Genomic DNA, 22,446 nt, shown 5'->3' on the forward strand with positions numbered 1-22,446 from the left:
CATAAAACACTGAACTACCCACCAATTGCAAGCTTGGCTTTCTGAGTTTTCTGGAGGGCTGTTGTGTTAGCGAGCATTCATTCCAGTTCTGTCTTAACATGTCACACAAATTTTACATGTTTTCACAGTTCTTCAGGTGCTGTTGATTTAAAGACTCAGACCCTGCAGACACATGCACTCCAAGACTAGGATTGGATACTTCTGAGCTAGGGCTTACTATACAGTATGGATAAATGCTCATAATTAATTCCAAAAGAGAACTAACTTCTACTACTACTACTACGAACTACTTTAAAACACCTCACAACAATGAACGCGATCTTAAACAAAAAAGATGTTCGTTGGCCATTTCCAAGAAAAAAAAAGTTTTTTTCATTTTCTGTTGATAGCCCTAGTAGTAGTTCTTATAGCACTCAATTACAAAACCCATGAAATGCCTGCATTACCCTTCCACAATGGAATTAATTAGCTTCAAACTTGGATCTTCCAGCAGCTTCATGTGAAGGCAAGTAAACATATTATAAAAGGAATTCATACTCAAACTAACAGTCTCAAAATTATTTTATTCACAATTACAGTTTAACACAGAACTCACTTAAAAGAGACAATAAAATGTTAATGTAGAATTTCAATAAGATGAATGGTACAGAAAACAAGACATTTATATATATAAAAAAAAAAAACCTCAGAGAGAAAGTCTAAGGAGGGCTACCTTACTAGTGCAAGTACAGAAATGAAACGGATCATCCTGGAGCTGGTTGAAAAAGAAAAAGTTTGAAAGCCATACTGGATTCAAAACTGTGGGGCTTCAGCTCACTGAAGCTGGTGAGTCTAGAAGCGTGCACTCCTGTGTTTAACCCTGAAGTGGTCCGGGATGCTTGAGTACCATTTGTGGCAATGTAGCTATGCAAGGTGATTGCTCTCCTGTGGTTCCAATTTTGTAGTACTGTCACTGATCAATAAGGGAGAAGTCAGTTTGTTGAAATTAAGTCAGAAGTCTATTTATGAACTGACAAAATGGCTACACATCAATGGCACGTACAAGACTGGCCTGTTCAGTTCACTCCAGGGTGCTTTTTTCCAGGTGTCCCGAATGTTCATGATGCCGCAGTAAGAGAGCCTGCTGCACACTGTGGAGATGCTCTACAAGTGTTCTTCAATCTCATCACCAATCACACGTTTGTTTACTGAAGTCCTACTGACCAAAGACGACTACTTCTTGGGTTTCTCCAAAATGTTCAGAAATTTTCCTCTGGTCATTTCTCTGGCTGAAAAACACAAACAAAGGTTATCTCACAATTAGACAATGCAGGCAAACTCACACACACACACACACAAAAAAGATTAAAGGTTTCTTCTTCATAAAATATGGCCAGCAGCCATATTACTCTGCAACTCACAACTGGCAACCACTGAAGCTAAGCAGGTGTGAGCCTGGCCAGTACCTGGATGGGAGACCTCCTGGGAAAAACTAAGGTTGCTGCTGGAAGACGTGTTAGTGAGGCCAGCAGGAGACGCTCACCCTGCGGTCCATGTGGGTCCTAATGCCCCAGTATGATGAGGGGGACACTATTGTAAAACAAGGCTCCAAACTTCAGATGAGACATAAAAACCAGAGGTTCCGACTCTCTGCGGTCATTAAAAATCCCAAGGCGTTTCTCGAAAAAAGTAGGGGTGTAACTTCAGCATCCTGGCCAAATTTCCCATTGGCCTTTACCAATCATGGCCTCCTAATAATCCCCATTTCTGAATTGGCTTAATCACTCTGCTCTCCTCCCCACTGATAACTGATGTGTGGGGAGCGTACTAGTGCACTATGGCTGCCGTCACATCATCCAGGTGGGGCTACCTGTAAAGGGCTTGGAGTAGAGTGTCCAGAAAAGTGCTATATAAGTGTAAGGAATTATTATTATTAAACTTTCGATAAGCAACAATTTAATAATCATAAAAGCCCCACTTCATCTTGAGGATTAGCCTTTAGGTTTGACGGTAAGATATTTTGCCATGAATTATCACATTTAAGTTCTTGAAGGCTGATAACCTGTCAACAATGTGTGTCCACTGGAGGCACTAAATCTGGGAAATGACCCTAAAGCTGGAGAAGACAATACTTAAATAAGCAATACAGTGAAATCATGATCAAGAGGTGCTATACACTATAAAGCAAAATATAAAGACATCCTCAGTGAGAGGTATACAACCAACAGGTTTCATGAAACAGAAAAAAAAATAATGTGGCTACATTAATGTGAAGGCACTGTAAAAAAACTTTCTATATGGCAGAAAGTATGAATATAATCTTGTTTGACAGACAGCAAGGACTACAATTATAATGTTTTCACGGACTAAACACGGCCATCCCATCAGTGTACTGTAAATAAATCCAGACCACAGCAGCTGGTGAGCGTATGCACCAATTTTCAGAGAACGGCCAATCCCCAGGCTGGAGTGGGAAAGCGAAAAGTGAGAAGTGAAATTCGTCGGGAGTGCAGAGGTCAGCACCCCTTCTGTTGCTCGACAAGTGCTACAGAAAGTGTGCACAGCATGCAGGGCCACGAATCGCTGCACGCTTCTTCGGAATGAGAACACACAGGCCTGGCCAGTCGGCTCTGACGGTCTGAATTCTGTTTCAGACTGCATTACTCAAACTCTTTCTTGCTTGCTGTTATTACTGCTCTTGTAACTGGTAAGATGCAATGCATAATATTGAGTGAAATGATTCTCACCTTGATAAGAATTAGATTCATTTCTCTAAGCAGGGTTTAATTTGAATTTTGATGCCTTAACATTTCTGTAGCTTTCAGGGAGATGAAAGTCTAATTATGACTATACTAAATTAAAAACAAAAAAGGGGATTTTGTGGACCATCTTGTGACTCGTTAATACGCAACAGCTCTTAACAAAGTGTTTTCCCTAGCTTTTAAGTGTTGAAGAGCATATAACCTCACTGCCTGGTAGCAGGGTTTGTGCTGCATCCTTGCCAGGACTGTAGTCTCACAAAGTCAATAGTTGCTTTTATAGAATTCAAATAATTGTAGTTAAAGGACTAAAAAGACTGAAAGACAAATCATAATTACTGCTCTAACTAGACTCTCTTTGGTTAATCCTCTTTCTTGTACTGAATCACCAAACTATTGTTCTCCAGGCTACCCTCTTTGGTGCAATGTGACTAGTTTACTTCCAATCCAATACGATGCTCAGCCAATCAGGAAACTCAGGGCGATTCAAAATAATTCTATGGCAAAGTTAAACTTTCACATTTTTCCTAAAAAATAATACACTATGGACTTCAGTAGTGTGTTAAATGTCTATTAACAGTAATGGAGCTAGGCAAACCCTACAGAGATTAGGAACAAGGTTGATTCCACACTGAAAAATAGAAAGGAGAAAATGTTTCTACTGTGGAGCATTTTTCAGGTGTCACCACAGTGCAGACCTGTTCTGTCTCTGATCTTTTTTTGCAGGAATAAGGTTCTAAATGGCAAGACTGAAGTGAAATAAAGTACATCTCTGCTCCAGAAAATTTAAGCCATCAGATAATTCAATGTGGTAGAAAAAGACATGTATTATTCAGTGGTCATCTAATAAAACACAATGCTATAGAGGACATTTTAAATAGCCCCAAAGCTGAACAGCAATTATAGAACGAATGTAAGAATTATGCACACTCTAGCACTCACCAACACCTTATAAAATGAGCTACTAAAACACAAAAAAAGCATTCCAACATAACACCACTTAACACAATCGCTAGTGCAAAGCTAAACCAACAGCAATATTCCCCTCAACTTTTATAACTCTTAATGCTCCTCCTTCCCCAGTTTTCTCAATGCATTGGCTAATGTTCAAATGAAGAACAAGCCTCACACAGTGCAGAAATTAACTTTTCCACAGGATTTTCACCCTTTTTACCAAGAGATCCAAAAGCATATTTAAAAAAATGAACTCATGCAATCTACTCCCTTTGTTCCACAGTTTGCTTGTGGGCCCCAAATTTGAAATTGCTTCGAGCCTGCTGGCTTGTGAACGCTCCTTTAATATGTGCTCAGAAGTTTATTTCACATTGAAATGAATAAAGAAGATCTGGCTATAGTGGAATGTAAGGATTTTTTTTTTTTTGCAGTTTGTGGGTGATGTTAATGTCAGTGTGCAGGGACAGACTTATTTGGAAGACTTCCAAACTGCTTTCCATTTTCTAGTTTCTCTTTGTTATTAAGATGGCTTAAGAATAGTGGATATTCAATTTCATTCATAAGAATTAAAAGGTTACTGTATGATAATTGCATAAAATGAATGGCTATGAGATGAAATTTCAAAAGTGCACCATTCTTACCAACCTATTTTTTTTACATTTTGCAATTGGATCAGCCTGGAAATCTTTGACATAACTCCTACACTGATCTCTGAATTTTTTTTTGCAGTAGAAAACTGCAGACAGAAGGCTAAAAATCAGCACTTCAATACACTTTGGTATTGAAGCTCCGCCATAAGCTTTTGCATGACGGATTATTAAAAATCTTCAATCTCTGAATGGCAACAGCCATTGCACCCTTTAAGCAGACAACAATCTACCCCCAAACTCTCGTCATCTGCATTATTTTAGAGCCGCATCAACCTAGAATTAATAAACGGACCCCCCCAATACACCCACCAATCTCTATAACCCCCTTTCCCCAAGCAGAATTGTTTATAAATGCACACTGCGTATTTAATTTGCAAGACGTCAGACAGGAAGGTAATTTATACAAACATCTGTTCATTTTTGACTTACAAAACAACAACACACACGGCATGCTGATACCACAGTGACAGAGCACGTGTCAGGCTGTCTGGTGGCAGCAAGGGGAGGGTGAGGGGGGTTGTGGATATACTCTTCTTCAGTGTGCTGATGGAACATGCAGGGATCTGGGAAGCTGGGACATCAGATACCAGCAGACAGATGCACAGAAATTAGATATGCTGAACCTGTTGGGGCCTGGCTGGGAGCTGTTCATTCCTCACTCCATCTCATAATATTTTGGAAATTCTCTTGGAAAATAAAATGGCATGATGCACCTTTTACTTAACCTCCATTTTGGGCCTGGCTTCCATTGTGGGTTTTTCAGTTTTACTGTTTTACCCTCACCATGGGAAAACACAAGGAAAGGTTCCCCGGCTGTGTATTCCTAACCAAGACAAGACATTTGTGTGGCTGTGACTCCATCTACCTGGCTTCTTGTCACAACTAATCAAGTGACACAACAGGGAGTATCCAGTGTTTAGTCAATATGCTATGAAACAGGACATACCCCCAGACTTACAAACAAGTTCCTGGTCCACTGAAAGACATGCATTACCTGTAAGGACAATTTTCTTGCATTCTTTAAATCACAGCTGAGATTCCATGTGTTGGGCCAGAAGTCTCTAGTATTAAAGTTCCGTAATACAGATCTATTTTGCGCATCTTTAAAATCCTACTTCCTGACAAGGAAGGGATCACTGTAGAATTTCAGCAGGCTTAAATTGCTCCATAAAAACAGATCCACTACATGGAACTGATCCATTCCAAGTGACAGAAACCTTTTAGTTGTAGAGACAGAGATAAATCCAATTAACAACCCGTTTTTCACACACCAGCTTCCACAGCTGATACATGTCGAATATTTGTGCCTGGTTAGACATTCATATTTGGTTAGAAAAAACAAGATTACCAAGATGAGTAGTTTCAATTGCTGTCAGGCAAAATGAATAATTTTAGAATAATCATGAACAACACAAGCTACATGTGACAATTTTCATTCTAATATCATTTTACAAAAACACAATTGAAATGCTCCATTTTAGAACTGCATAAAAGGCCTCCTCTTATTCGTAACCTTTCAGTTTATATCCAGAATTTCGGGCCTTAGCTGGGATGGACAAAATGATCAGAATCGCATTTGCAAATTGCACATTGCTTGATTCACAGCAGAAATAGCAAATAAAAGCTCTGATTATTTTTATACCGCCAGACAAAGCCACTTGATCCAAGTCCTAAATATATACCCAACATCTCTGCATGTCTGCGAAAGAGTTACCCATCTCCACTCCCTGAAGCTAATGAAAAAGCACACTGAATTGTAATTTAGATGAGATGAGCCGCTCTGAATAATAATGCTGGAGCAGCACTGTGGCCGTTTCACCTTGAGGTGTCCATCATCAGGTTAAACATGATGCTAATTGGATTCAGATTGATTAATTTCTCTCACTGCTGTCTATTCAAATAACGTTTAACAAAATAATCACAGCTCGTGACACCGAAGCCTACCCTTAAAGGAATGAAACTATCAGAATCAAGAGGTGTGAAATAAATTAGGATGACCCGTAATTACTGCCACGGCGATATCATTTTCATATTAGAAGAAATTACAGCAGGGGACGCAGAATCCAACTTTATTTACTTTTGAAAGTGCTCATTATGTCTTGCGGGAGGGAAGGAAGGGGGTGCAGACTCTGTTGAGGCTTGTGCTGAGAAGGGTTACCGCAAGACAGCCAAACAGTGCGACAGCCTTTAAGGAATCAACTCAGAAGACCTCATGGCAATCCATGTGGAAACTCATTTTATCTCATTAATGGTAAAACTAAAAAAAAAAAAAACAGTATTTTTTTTTGTTAATCTAAGATTATGACTTTTAATTTGGTAATTCTTTTTTTCTGAATATGATGTGGAATTTAGACTCAAAGACTTCGATCTACCAATCCATTCTCTAACCGCTTTATCAGATACAGGGTCACGAGGGAACCAGAGCTTATCCCAGCAAGCAATGGGTAGAAGTCGGGATACACCCTGGATGGGACACCAGTCCACTGCAGGTCACACACAAACACAAACATGCACACTGTCACACTAGGGCTGAATCTTCCAGAGGCTGATAAACATACCGGTATGTCTTTGGAGTATGGGAGACAGCTAGAGCATCTGGAGGAAACCCACACAACAACAGGGAGAGCATTCAAACTCCACACTGATAGCGCCCCAGGAATTGAACCCAGGGCCCCAGCACTCTCAAAGACTTATCCTATCAAACTCAGCTTCACAGACTGCATGTTTTTCTTTATCTAAAAAATGATTAGGAAGTTAATAAAGGCACAGATTCAAAGTCCAATTTGCTCACTATTTACAAATCAAGATGATTATTTATAGGTCCTTTATACACTCTATCACAAAAAACTGTATTGAAGGTACTATTTAATACTGGCAATGGAGGGCTTGCAGGTTTTATTCAAAAGTCATTACTTAACAATACAGCAGCCTGGCAGGAGGAATCAGCAAAGTATATTTTATGTAGAAATAATTTTTCCTGCTTATACTAATGCATCACCGATAAATCTTGAAAATATCTGGGCAGAAGCAGGAGCCAAACTTCCCAGCCCTTTACACAACTGCGCAGGCTGCTCCAATTGAGCCATCAACACCATGCTGTAAACCAATCTTCCAATCCTAGATTTGTCTCACTGATTTTTGCTGACATTCCTTAAATAACCCGCAGGCTTCTTAAGGGCCAAGCTGACGAAATTCTTTTCCCATCGGCTCCTCTTGCTGCTGCCCCTCTCTGGCGGCCGAGACAATGAAGGACTGCGGCTCCGGTCCGCTGTCTCCCGCGAGACTGCCGGCAATTGCCCTTCTGCTCAGGTCGTTAATTAGTTTTCAATTTATCCTCAATTTCCTCCCGGTATGAAAATAAAATGATTTGCATCGCAAGATCAGATTGAATTCAGAAAATGACCTCCTGCCTCTTTAACAGACACACACACACAGAGACACGCACACACAGAGACACGCACACACAGAGACATGCACTGCGCGTGCTGCCAGTAACTCTCTGGGTCTCTAGGAGAATCAGGAGATCAATACTGATTAGGTGGAAGCTGAGATTTGTTTAGTTGATTAGAAAGGTCAATTATAAATTCTGTACTTAGTTAATCAGCAACTTGTTACAGCTACTATCCATATTGACTGACAACTGGATTGTATTAGCCATCATTTTGCTTGCTGTTTATTTCCCATATTTAGTTATTTTACTGTTGCACTGCATACATATTTCTTCATATTTCTTCTTAAACTGACGATACCAATTTAAAATAATTAATCTTATGGCAACATTTTAACCACCTCTAGGACTGCGAGCTTGGGCATTAGGCAAAAGAGCGTCTGTGTGCATGACGAAAAGGTACCGTGTACCACTGAAAAATCAAACTTGAAAACAACGACAGCTTTATCACCGTCTAGCCTGATTTTCACAGATTGCAGAAGCTAAGCAAGACTGGGCCTCGTCAGTACTGGGGGACCTCAAAGGAAATCTAGGTACTATTTTTGAGGTATCCTGGTGGGCCAGTATGTTGCACTATAGCCCCACTATGGTGACCAGAGACACTGTGCTGTAGGAGGTGCTGTCCTTCAGATGCGACTTTAGACCAAGGTCCTGAATACTGTTCATTACAGATCCTGTAGCATTGTTCAGCGGAGTAGAGGCATTAATCCTAGTTTCCTGCCTTAATTGTTCTATGGATTTGTACAATCTGGCCTGAAATTTCCCATGTAATACAACAGGTAAAGACATTTCTCACATTTCTACCAGATTTGCTGTGTAGTGGGGCTCCTAGCTCATAATGACTGGCATAAAGACAAACCTGAGACGAACTCAGAAATGTTTGCATAAATGCAATTTTAATATTACAAACACTTCACCTTGAGAAACACGTCTGAAGTATACGTGCATTGTTTTTTCTTTTAGATCATTGGAAAGTGACATTTGATTTTGAATGTATTCTGGAAAAAGGATAGCTAATTTTATAAAGAATTCCTAAAAGAATTGAAACATCAGTGATACAGATGTTAGAGAGTCAAGAAGAAATGAGACAGATGAGTAAGAGGAATGTTTAAAGTTTCAGTCAGCAATTATAAAAATTTGGAATTATTGAACTCTGAACAACAGAGTTATTGAAGTTAATAGGTAAAGCATCACATTTATTTAAACATAATAGAGCAAAAAAGTAATAAGTACGTTTGACGCTAAATATTTGTAAGTGACTTGGTGCATATGTAGTTGGTGAAAGGTAAGTCAAGAAAAGTGCCTGATATTAAATGAATAAATCAAGATTTTGAACAAGGGGAGAGATGGCAATGACCTGTGTGGCAAGAATGAATCTTTGATTCATGCAATTAGAGACCGAGAAAAGTATTTGTGAGAGCTATGCATCTACTGTGTTCCCTGCATTTTCTTATCGCTGTAGACTGTATTTGCTGTATTACTGTTTTCATAATACTTTAAACTATATACATACACATACTAATACTAATACAATTATGATTGATTTTAATCAAGGGAGGGGAACAGGAGAGTCTGAGGGGGGTGTTGTGATTTTGGGTATACACAAGAACCTAACTACAGTGTTAAATGCAAATCTTCTGTAATGACAGCAGAAGACTGTTTCACCCACCCCACTCTCCCTCCAATGTTTTCTAAAGCTCGTGTCACAATGCCAAACCATGCAGTACTGCAAGTCAGACCTGCAGACCTTACCAGTCACTGAGTGGTGCCACCCAGCTATTCAATGGGATTAACAGAACATATCCTCAGACTGATACAAACTGAAAAGCTCATTTTGCTATTAAAAAACAAAATACAGTGCCTTGCAAATGTTAAAGTGCTAGCATGTATTTTATAATTTATTGCTTGCACTTTGAAGCACCAATTAATGCATGTTACTGGTATACAGTATTGAAAAACCTATTCACACAAAGCAAAAAAACAAAAATATAATTAGTATGAAAGAAAAACTGAAAGGTCATGATGGGATAGGTATTCAACCCTTTGCTGTGGCATAAGCAACACATTAAGTTGAATTGGTCTCTGTTTAAGTGCAATAACAGTGGTTTTCATGATTTCAGGATAAAACACCTGTTTCTGTGAGGTTCAATGATCACTTACTGAATTTCAAGAAATTAAGGAAGCTTTCAAAGAAAGATTGGGATAAAGTCATGAGCATCAGTAAATGATACCTCAAACATGTCACAAGACGATCCTGTATGAGAGGGTGGCCAAGAGTGAAGCCACTATTAAAAATAAGCCATCTACAAGTGTTTACAATGAAGCATTTAAGGGATACAGCAAACATGTGGCAAAATGTTTTGTGGTTAGAGAAGACAAGATTGGAACTTCTTGGCATAATTGCAAAGTATTACATAAGGCTCAAAATGAGGACAGCAAAACTCCCAGTCAAGCATGGTGGTGTCAACATCATGCAATGGGGATGCTTTTTCTCCACAGGGACTGGAAACATTAAATGGATTGAAGGAAAAATGGATATAGCAAAGTACAGGTGAATACTAGAGGAAATCCAGTTTTACTCTGCTGAAGACTTTAAAACTGGGAGGATAATTTAGCTTTCAGCGGGAGAATAATCCAAAGCACAAACCCAGAGCTACACTAGTAAGGCTTAAGAATAAGAATATGGACCATCATAGCAAGGGCATACTTGTATTATGTACCCAACGTAATATAAATTCTTTTAAAGAACACCACATCTGCAAGCATCTAAAATTCATTCTTCGTGTATTACAAAACACAAAGCAATTGAATCGGAATGAAAAGCTTTATAGTGACCCCTGCTTAAAACAGAAACAAGCACATAAACATCATAAAATCCCCAAAGCCCAGATGAGTGATGAGAACATTCCCAAAACCATCCCCGCACTCGGTGTGATGGAAAGGGTGATGATTAGCAAAGGGAAGTGGCTATTTGACCTGCAGTTGCAAATAAGAATTAAGATGGATCCATTTGGCACTGAAGGCAGATGACCACCTAGGTTAACAAGAGTCGTTTTTATCTTGACTGCCCTAATACAGTTTCATTAAGCCACAAACAGACTGTAATCCTACCCCTTTTGCTCCTCTTCAACTGCCACAGTGAGCTATTACAGAGTGTAATCTTTATTTAATGGATTTAACATCCATCCTCTCTGCCACCGTCCCTGGGGACGCCCAGAGCAAAGGGAAGATGACAAGCCCCCCCTCACCACTACCCATTCCACCCCCCCCCCCCTTCCACCTGACGCTCATGTTTGTGTTCAAAATTCAATTACCCACTTATTGATACTTCACAGGAATATTTAAGATGCGGACACGAGTTATGATTTCCCAGGGGGGCACTGGTTCCTCTTTATATCTGTGCCCATCTCCCCTTCTCTTACCTCCCCATCTCAGCACATCTGCACTCAACCACATACACTAACACGCACACAAACACACACACACGCCCCAGTATGGGACCCAGCTCCTAAAGCGTCCTTATTAATAGGCAATCAGTCACAATTCATTCATTATATTGCCCCAAAAGATTCATACCGTTGCGGTGATTAGCCGAGAAAAAATTCTATGAAATCCTAATTTATTTATGTAAATTATATGTCATTTCAGATCTGCTCAGGATGCATTGGGAAGGACAAAAGGAGCCATGTGCTCAAGTTTCATTCTTTCTCTTCTGTATAAGACCAGTCCTGTTGCAGGGTCACGTGACAGATCACTAATTAATGAAGATTCAAGGTAGTTATTCTGAAATAATTTTCATTTCATTTGCATCCTGGATGCCACTCTGTTAACTTTATTAAGATGAACATAATCCTGAAACAAAAACTCCCATAGCTACTGGCAACAAGATCATTTTCTGATTCAATCTGTTGTATGAATACGGGTACAGAAAAACACAACACAACAAGCAAAGAAGCAAACAGGCTTAATAAGCTACTGAAGTTTATTCCATACGCGATTAACTAAAGGTATGAAATAAAGCACTTTCATTGAGAAATACGTAATCATTTCGACAGATTATGCAGAGATTCCAGTCCCACAATCACTGTCTGGGGGAATATAGCACTTAAAGCAAGACAGTCTCTTAGTGTTAGCAACAGTCCAGAGGACTGAGAGGTTCTTTTCACTCTCCACCAACATATCGCACACAACTACACGGACACTGATCCGATTCCTGACACTTATTTGGTGAAAAACTTCATTAAATCCTGTAAAGTCAAGGCTTTTAAAATATCTGCCCTTCATGTGCTGTACTTTTAGAATTACATTCAGAAGTAAAAGTGTATTTATGTTACAAGATAAAATGATTTATTATGTTGCAAGGAAAAAAAGTGTTTAATATTTTCAAAAGCATGCAAAAAAGTTACACTAGTGAGAAAACATTTGTGATTATTTACTGCTTTTTGTGATGCAATAAAGTGGCCGATAGCAGTGTACTCTACTGTTTTCTACTGCAGTCATCCAAATCAGAATTTCAACAAGAAATTCTTTGCACATCTATTTATCATAAATCCTCTGTAATAAAAATGGGGGGAGCCACTCTCTTCGTCATTTTAAGCTTGTCAGTCGCAACACTTCATAATCGTTCATCCTTTCATCATGCAGTCTTGATGGATAGATCCGATCGCATTACCAGGGTAGGGCAAAAATGCAATCATATTCAGCACTACAGTTCTTCTAATAAGACAAAAATTGATCTTCTGAAAACCTCTTCATAGGGCTTCAGTAAATGGGTTCCCATTAAGAACTGTCAAGTCTGACCTTCAGAATTACCTACAGGTACAAAGAGACATTTACCGCTAAGTCATTCTTGCACCATTTAGTGAATGTGGTGGTAAAGAGCAGCGAGACCCAGGTGTTGTGACGCTAGCTTAGCATTTTATCTGTTGTAAATCAGTGCCAGTGAACCTCTGCAGAGTTCAAGTAGTAGTTACCAATCAAGCTTGTTAATGACAGCCAGAGGCCGTCTGTGGACTGAATGCCCAATGTGGTAACCCTGCCCCCTCATCTTTTCCTACTCTAAAGGTACCGTTCACACTATTTAAAGCAACCACAATGCCTGTACTAGTGCATTTAAAACCGAGAGCAGGAGAAAATTCTTTAACTCAAAGGGTTGAGGGAGTCAGGAACAAGCTACCCTACCATGCTGCTGAAGGCCATATCCTGGCCGGATGACGGATACGAACCTCGGATCAATTAGGCACTGCCTACCTAATGGGCTACAGAAGCCAAACAGCCTCCTGTAAATCGTATAATACTTACATATATAGTCAGCCAAAAAAAAAGCTGAAATCGAAATTTTATTTTGCTTGCAAGAGATTGGTTCACCTTCTTACTATCTCTAACTAATCAGAGATTGGTTAGAATCAAAGTTGCGTTTTTTTATGTTAATAAGAAAAATAAACAAAGCAATATTACATTCTTAGATTACTGATATTTGTAGGCTATTTTTACTTTACTCAACAGTGGCCGCCAACATTCTGAATAAAATATACGGTCAGCCGTTACAGTCAGTCATTTATTTGGTCATAACTATAAAACTAAAAAAGCCAGCATGCATCCTGATTGGAGAAACGCTCCTGAAAAACCCGACAAAAGATCAGAACAAATGTCAGTATTTGTCCCATCTTCAACTGATCTCTCTGTGACGACTCCTGTCGCCTTTATACACAAATTAGGCAAGACATTATAAGACAAGAGGAGACCATTTATAATCAGCAGGAAAGAAAGAAACCCAAAGGAAACAGTTAAACAAACAACAAGTGCTTTAAAGCACAAGAACCCTTGGCTCTTCCCAGAGGAACCATCTCAATTCAATTACCATCAATAACGTTAGTTATCAGTCTTGTTTCACGACTCCCCTGTGTACGCAGGCTCTGATGACAATACTTAGCGGCCCGTGCTGGGGCTATTCATTATTAAGCAGGGCTGAGCAGCTGGGGCAGACGCGTGCTCCTTTTCAAGGCGCTGGGCCCGGTGGGACTTGGGGGCAGGTCTCGCCTGCAGAAGCGCCCCCCTGCCCCGGGGGCCGCCGAAGACCACAGGGGAGCGGCCCTTTCAGCTCCACCTGCAATTTGTTTCTTTTGCCTTTTTAAAAAAACAAAACAAACCAAAAAAAAAACTATTGCTTTCTTTCAATCTCATTGGTCAAAGCTCTGAGCGAAACAGCTACACAAAACCAGAGCTGTAACCATAAAGATGAAAGACAACAAATGCAGCAATATCTCTTTTTGTCTGCAATATGCTCTTTTTGCACAGCATGATTGTTGCTTTGATTCTTACATTGGTGTTTTTGTCATGAATTTTAAATTTCTTCTTGGACTGCACTATCATACACAGAGAATTACATTTTCTTCATCTGCAAGAATCTATATTTAATTAGGTCTGATGCCATTAATTGATAAAGTATGTGTTGCTGTATCTTTGCTTTTATTGTACTGTTCACTGCTTTTGGGGATTGAATGACTGTAGTCATGCAATGTGGTCAACATTTTACCATTTAAAAGTAATGTTGGAATTTAACATTTCACTAATTATTGATATACTCTAGATGTAGAAGTAACTGCAGTATCGCCACATGAGTATCACAGCTGCTCGTCCACAAAAAGCTACAACGGAACAGAATTTGCCCTCAGCTGTACCCAGAAGAATATCCTGGATGATCCCCTGTAATGGCAGATTGCAATACTGTAATATATGTTATCAGTTCATTAATTAGCAATTCCAAAACATAACACTTTTAGTTTAGAGGAGAAGGAAGGGGGGAGGAACTTAACTCTTCCTAAATTACAACCTTGCAAATCCATAGTTTACATGCAAAAGTGTCTTCCTATTCTATTCATTCAAGCCAGGTCAAATTGTCTGCCTGCCTGTGATGATGTAACCTGGTGATCTGTTTAATCTTAGCTGTTTTACAGACACCCTGTTAGTTTTCTGCATGATTGTGTGCTGGTTATTAGTAATCTGTAGCATTTAATAGGTCCACACGATTAACTGGGCAGTAAATCCTAACTCCACCCTGCTCTGCTTTCCCGTCTAATTTAAAGGCAATAAAAAATGGGTCCCCATAATGAAAAAGTGGCCAAGATTTACAAGGCTTCCCCAGACACCGAGGAAGAGAAGAAAATTAAACTAAGGCACATTATAGATGTGCTATTAAAAATGCAGCATGCCTCTGTAAGAACTAATAATAGCTTCAACAATATTGAAGAGCACCGCATGAAGAGGCCAAAACACAACTGTACTTTTTGACCAGCATTAAAACTTAAACTGCTGTATTTATTTTGCATTATATAGCAATGGTTACCTTTTTTCTAAGAAACCTGAACTTGAAAAACAACAGCAAAAAAGAAAATTAATAAACCTCTAGAAACACATCTGTTGTACAGTGTAGTTTAAATTGAAATCAGCATACACATTTTTGGAAATGCTGTGTAGGAGCCTGGCCTGGGTTTTCCATGTGCCTATCCATACTTCCAAACTAGTCCTATGTAGGTCAAAGCCCAATGACATCATCACATTGCTTTTTCACTGAAAGCTCCATATGTCTGTTTACACTAATACATTAAATAATTCCTTCCATCAATTTTTGAATAAAAGTCCTTTAAATCTTAACTTCTATATAATACTATTGCACAGCACATCGGTAAACTACAACCTTATGAAAATTTAATCCCTATGTTAAGACTCAAGTAACAGCAGGGGTTCAGTGAAAGCAGAAAAAGTAAATAGAAGCCACAGAAGCTACTCATAGAGGGTCTATTGTCCATCCAGCTTCAGCACTGCAACGATTTGCTTTAAAGCTTTATGACATCACAGTCCATGCTGAACAATATAGGCTACATAAGCCCCTGTGAAAGGTTTGCACCAGCCTGAGTTATTAAGGAACAGAAATCAAATGTTAGACAATCCCACCTGATGTTATTCAGGTTAATATAAAATGAGAACAGGCTCAACTAGTTTGGAAGAAGGCTGACCTCCAGACATCACAAGTCCAATTCTGTGTCACCTTAATGGCATGTTTGCTTAGAGATCATTATTATGCTTCCCCTCTGCCTCCTCAGCACTGAAGAAAGACTGTAGTTCAAGATCAAGAATCATTTAGATTGGAAAGGTGTCATTTTTAACCAATACAATACAATACAATACATCAATACAATACAATGTTTGTATTCTAATGTACCAGCTTTCACATATTAACATACTATATTAAAGTTATACTGGGAGGCTGTGGGTTGTTTGCTTGTTTATGCTCGTCTTGAAAACCAGAAGCTTGGATCATCTCCTGATCACAGTCTAAGCACTGAGTCATCTCAAGTTTTTAAAATTATTTTGAAAACCTAAGCATACAAAATTAATAAACCAAATGCATGCTGGCAACACAGAGGTCATTTGTTTGAGATATCACTTTGACTAATAAAAGTGTAAAGGTATTATACGAATTTTACTGTATAAATTCCTATTGGGGAGCTGCACAGGCCCCAATTAGTCACAGTCCTAAGCCTGCTGGACTACAGTGATGCCTCTGATTGATACTAAGAAATGAAGACATTGTGAAGTGTAGATTCTTCTCCACCTTTATTCAGGACAGTACTATCTGAAATAGTCAATGAGCAAGCCTCAGTGGACTGGAAGTCCATCTTCATAGTTTGTCTTCTAAATCTTTCCTCTGATAGGGTACACGCTATGACTGTTGCATGATGCTAGGTCCAAATACACAAAAAACATCTGTTCTTCTTTTTGCCAACTCCTTAAATATTTATTTTTTTTGTTGTAGAAGTGGTCATTAAAGTAGACTGATAAAAATGAAACGTATTAAATATTTTTCTGTTCAAACAAATACTCTGCAGAGCTGTAACAGTTAAGAAGTTTCTCTCTATTAAACAGTCATTTAATTCCTATTTCACTGGTAAAAGCAAAGCCTTGACAAATCATGTTTGGCATAATCCTTCCTAGAACAACCCTTGTTTAATCATCACATCTTGATGGAATTTTACAAATCTGCACAAAGCTCAGAGCCCACTCCATCTCTAGCTCTCTTGCCTAAAGCACAAAATGCTATTATTAAATTGTGAAACAGCTAACAAAATCATCATTTATTTATTCTTCTTTGAATATTAAACCAAGCCAGGAAGACCATCTTCCTGTTTGCTGTGATGCTGAATCTTTAGAATGTATTCTTTTTATACTTATAAGTTACATGGTGAAAATGTTCTCTTCTAAATATTTTAACTGTATTCCCCATCATGGCATACTATCGAGTCTAAGGAAAGCTTCAATCCACCCACATATGTTTTCTGCAGATCCATTAGGCTTTAACACGTTTTCAATTATGTTTTTTAAAAGGAACAAAATGGAATGATATGAAAAAAGGTTTGCGGGCAACATTAAAAGCACTCTATTTAGCTACTATTTTTTCTAGGTTATTACTCTTCTGTAAGCAGCAGGCGAGTTATCTAAGAAGCGTATTACAGCTTGCACAAATATCCCTTAATGGCTATTTGCCATGGCCCATGCTGAGCTGTTTTCTGTTCATATACAAATTCAGAAAATTAAGTACTCATCTTTCTCCTGAAAAAATGGAGCATTTATGACCATAATCCATCCCATGGATTATTATATATAGATGCAGGGAATCTAACATATTAGTGTAGTCAGATTTTAGAAGCCTGCAATATTGAGATTTAAATGCTTAAAATTTGATAAAATGACAAACAGGATTGTAGGCAATTTAATTTCAGAAAATTAAGATCCTATTCTTTTTTTCCCTAAAGTTTTTTTGCAGGTAATACATTTTTATAGCTTTTGTGAAAATACTTCCTATTTGATTGCATATTTGTACAGAGGGAATGGCTATCTGCTAAGAGAAACTAAGAGTTTAATTATAACACTGACATGAAAAAGAAAAGCATGCGAAGTACAATCCCCAGCTCCACAAGTTTTATACATCATTTTTGTTTCCATATTTTTGGATCATGTAAATTAATGAAGATGAGTTCTTTACCACTACAGAGATTACTACAGTAGGCTTGAAAGCAGAAATCATTTTTCCATGTAAAGAGGAACATTCTTTGCTGTGAACGATTGGGCATCAGTCATGCTTTGCAGTCATGGAATTAGGTACTATAGAACTCCATCCCAACGTAACTATCAGTGCTCAAAATAATGACTTCTTTTAGTTTTCCAAGTAAGAGATGTAGTTATCATAAAGTCTTCACTCAAGCTAATACATGTCACTGAATCAGCAATACACAATGTCCTATTTTATCAGAGTAGAGAGACTACAACTTGAAAGCCTATGCTGTGTTGGGCATTACATAGCAAACTGACTCATAAAAAGCAGATGGAGATTAAAAGAAATCATGGTCAAATAAGGTTTTTGACATTATTTTAAGAAAGAGCTTTGTGTATGAATAATAATGGTTACATGCTTGAATAAGCCATCCAAATTTTTAACAGTGCAGGGCTAATGCACCCATTACAGCCAGGAACACTTATGACAGGGTAAGATAAATATTACATTCAGGCTCTGAATAAGTTAAATCGCTGGAATCATCCATTTTAAAGTAGGGCAATATCCCTTCTGTCAGCTCTAAACGCTAACATTGTGCACAAGCTCAGCAGAGAGACCACAACAGACTTGTATTACAAATACGGTGAAAGCTAACAGCACCACCCAGAGGCGATCAGTAGAATGACAAATGGCTTCTGATGAAAACTTAACTGAAACTGATTCAATCACTCTTTCTTATTTTATCTTTTCTTTTAAAGGACTACAGTATACTATGTCTTCTGTGGAATATACTGCAGAACGTTACATCAGGCCAATTATTTTGAGGACATAACAGTTGTTTTAAATATGACTATTTGAAGTTATATAGGACTAGAAATTATATTTGATTTTACTATGCGGTTTTCTAGCTGCCAATTAAATTCTTTCACCCATTAAAGCATTCAGTTTGAGCATTCAAATACTTTTTATACATATTTAAAAAAAATGTATATACATGCTTTGCAAATTAACAACATGGGTCATCACTGGAAGGGGATGAATAATTCTGCAAGGCACTATATAATAATTTCTATAACTGGTAGGTCTGAACTGATTTGACAATTCATAAAGGTTTCTTAGATCCAAAATGTGAAATGATCGTTACATTTAATCAAAGATGACAAATAATTCAATGCTTCAGTTCTCATCCTGTGGTGGAAGTACAGTACCAGCTGAAGTATCAAAATGGTCACTTACACTCTTCCAGTCCAAGCTGGTAGGCCAGATTCTGCAGCCCTTTTACTTTCTCCATCAGGTTGGCAGTGGTCAAGCTCCCTAATTCTGCAAACAAGAAGACACCGAATTCAGACTGTCAGGCCTTTTTTACGAAAAACCAGAGGCTAAGGTCAAATGTAGTAAATATTAGGAATTAGGCTAGTTTTCCTAAAAATATAATAACAAACAAATAAATGTCATGGGTCCCACCGTATAAGATGCACAGATGAAAAGTGTTTTAAGTTGAGCCGTTTTGTTTTGGGAGAGGGAATCAGGGGCTGAGTGAATTAGAAAAAAAACTATATGGTTGCAAAGAGCTAACAACAAGAGACTGAGATACAATATCTTATCCCTGAGCTATAGATGGTACATGTGAGACAGATATCTTATCTTATTACTAATTCTTAGGGTTAAATATGCTGAATTAAAAAAATGATTTCTAATAACTCAAGTAAAATGTCATTAGTCTTTGAATTTATGCTGTTAGAATATAATGGAAAAAATGTATTTTGTTTCACGCAAAAATTCACATTGTGTTTAATCTACTTTTGGATGGCCTCATGCAAACGAACAGAACACATGATATAGATTATCTAAATCTAGAAGAACAGGTACACTGTACTCTCTACCATCTTTTCATTTCCAGTCTCTGATTTATCTCACATTCATGTTTCACTCCCCAAATCCAATATATTCAAAAGGATGTTTCATTTTATTCCACTGTCTATCTTCCATCTGGTGGCATGGTGATGGGCCCTGGGTTCAATTCAGGACCTGCAGTACAATCTGCGTGGAGTTTGTATGTTCTCCTTGCGTTCATGTGGGTTTCCTCCGATGATCCTATTAGGTTAATTTGCTTCTGGGATAATTGGCCCTGGTGTGAGTGTGTGTCTGCCCTGCAAATGACCGGCATCCTGCCCAGAGTGTATTCTGCCTCGTGTTATCTGGTGGCTGGGATAGGCTCCCTTAACCCTAAATTGGATGGAGCGATTAATAGATATCTATTAGATATCTTGTATAATTCTATTCTTCTTTATCGTGACAAAGACAAGTTATGGTCCTTCAGCAATTTAAAATGAGTTTGAGAGTGGTTTATATTTCACCCATTTGTTATCCTACGCAGAGGTGTGAGAGCGGGAGCCCCACCCAGCAGACACTGAGTTCCCACTGATGGGTTGCCGGTACACTGCAGTACACATACAAAGAGACACCAATGAAACCAGCCGACATGTCTTTGGAAGATGGGAAGAAACAGAAGCACCAAACAAATACCCACTTGATCATGGAGATAAAATGCAAACTCCCCACGGAAGGTAGCCCAGCCCAGGTTCGAACCCTGGACAAAAAGGCTATGAGGAAACAGTGCTGACCTCCACGCCACACAAACTCCACAGTTTACTTCACAAGAACAATCATAGCAAGTTCAAAATCAACACTACAGATGGACTACAATACTCAATACTGTTACCTTTTAACATCTCAATGTCATCATTCTCCAGTTCAGCCATCCACTTGGGTGGGGAGTTGGTTATTGGCTACAGAAAGAAACGTAAAACAGAACTATAACGGCAAAGCCAATAAAAAAAAAATACAAACAATTCTTCTTGGTTCGATCACTTCAGTGTAAATTGCCATTCCCCCAACTCACTCTCCCGAGAAATAACTACAAAATAAAGTATATAATACATTCATGAAGGTTTATTATTTATGTGCAAAAGAAACATAGCACAAAAAAACACTTACACTTTTAAAAGAAGCTGCAAATTCTGCTACACCAGGCACTGTAATATAGAAGTTTAAAAAAACAAACTTGATGCACAATGAACCGACATATTCCAAGATAAAGGGGTCAGGGGGTCAGGAGAACAGTACAGGAACAGTTGACTGCTGATTTCTGAGAGCGTGAAGAAGAAAAGACAAAATTGGAAAGGACAAACCCGACCAGGCAATAGGGTTATACCGTTACTTCAATCTGGCAAGTGCCCTGGGACCTTGTAGTTAAGCTTGAATGCTCAATCTGTTATCTCCTTCATAGAAAGGAGATCTACATCATTAAAAATGAACATTGCAGTTTAGCTCAAATAAAAGAGGACTGCAGGACAACTTATCAGATAACCATTTATAATGCTACACCTCAAGCAAGCAGACCGGGTCTTAAATTCACATTATGAAAGCACTCGAAGAGTATTGTATTAGCGAACTGTACGAATTGGAGTTTCCCTCCAGACCGCGAATGTCTGACCCTAGAAACTTGCTAGTGTGTGACCAATGCAATGTTTTGAAAGTGTGAATAGCAGACATGCAAATCGTTTTTGTACCAAAGACATTTCGCGCACATGTGAGGGAGGTCAAAACTTACATTGCTCCGGCCACAGATCTGGTGATGCCCGGTCTAACTTTTCAAAGCTCAGCAGAGAGGTCTCCAAGTCATCACCTTGATTACAAAACAACACGCATTACACTTTACATCATAAATGTCTACATGCTTCCTGTAACGAGGTACAATATATGACCTCGATTATAGCAATACAAGTTATAACTAACAAAGAGCTTAATCAGGAAAATAACGTAAACGGAAATAAAACTATTATTTGACAACATAAAATGCACTGCATTATAGCTTCTTTGCCCTTTTACAAGTATGCAGAGTTAGAAGTCCGATCCTATTCAAAATACATTTGTGGTTCTCTACACCTATGTAAACCCATCCTATTACGTACGACATAGAATACTTAAATTACTATTTAATTAAAACACGCTAGCAAATCGACAGCTATGTTACGAAGCATCTCCGTAGTGGCCACTCAAATTTAAAAAGACAATTCGTAAGAAAATACCTAAGTTTCAAAAATGCGATATTTTGTCTAGATAGTTCTTTCGGTGAAACTGCAAAAGCTTTCTAAACCCTTCTTCCATAAAGTCATATAAACCTGAAATTAGAATTTACCTCCACTGGGAGACGCCATTTTCAAAACAACATCACGTGACCAACAGGGCCTGTTTGCCGTTGCTGATAAATTCATGCAGTTTTTAAATTTCTGAATATTTAATTACATACGTAAACCACATTGATAATTTAGTACTCATTACGTTTATTTTTTTTACTTATTTAGTAACTGACAAATAATACATTTAATCTACTTTGGCGATTAAACATAATGAATGGCATTAGGATAAACCTGTCAAATGGAGGTTTGAATCCTTCACGTTTTGAACACCCAATGAATGTCACCATGACGAGACTTGATAGCCGGTTTTCGCCCAATTGAGTCCGAGGTTGGGCGGGTTTTGTCTTAACTTCTAAGGCTATGAGCAAGGTGGATGAAAACTGGGAACCAATTCTCCTCCGAG

General features: G+C 38.5%; 1 protein-coding gene across 1 annotated transcript; it reads right to left on the reverse strand.

Annotated features, from left to right (window-relative positions):
* Positions 1-543: 543 nt before the first annotated feature.
* Positions 544-22,184, reverse strand: lin52 (lin-52 DREAM MuvB core complex component). The gene is made up of 6 exons (XM_088648009.1): positions 22,043-22,184; positions 21,455-21,529; positions 20,839-20,876; positions 20,564-20,630; positions 19,078-19,161; positions 544-1,268 (listed from the first exon to the last, which is right to left on the reverse strand). The coding sequence occupies exons 1-6, from the start codon at positions 22,116-22,118 to the stop codon at positions 1,213-1,215; spliced, it is 396 nt and encodes a 131-aa protein (XP_088504135.1). The 5' UTR covers positions 22,119-22,184; the 3' UTR covers positions 544-1,212.
* Between the last annotated feature and the right edge of the window lie 262 nt (positions 22,185-22,446).

This window comes from Lepisosteus platostomus, chromosome 10, assembly GCF_059453375.1.
Source record: "Lepisosteus platostomus isolate fLepPlt1 chromosome 10, fLepPlt1.hap1, whole genome shotgun sequence".
NCBI lineage: Eukaryota > Metazoa > Chordata > Actinopteri > Semionotiformes > Lepisosteidae > Lepisosteus > Lepisosteus platostomus.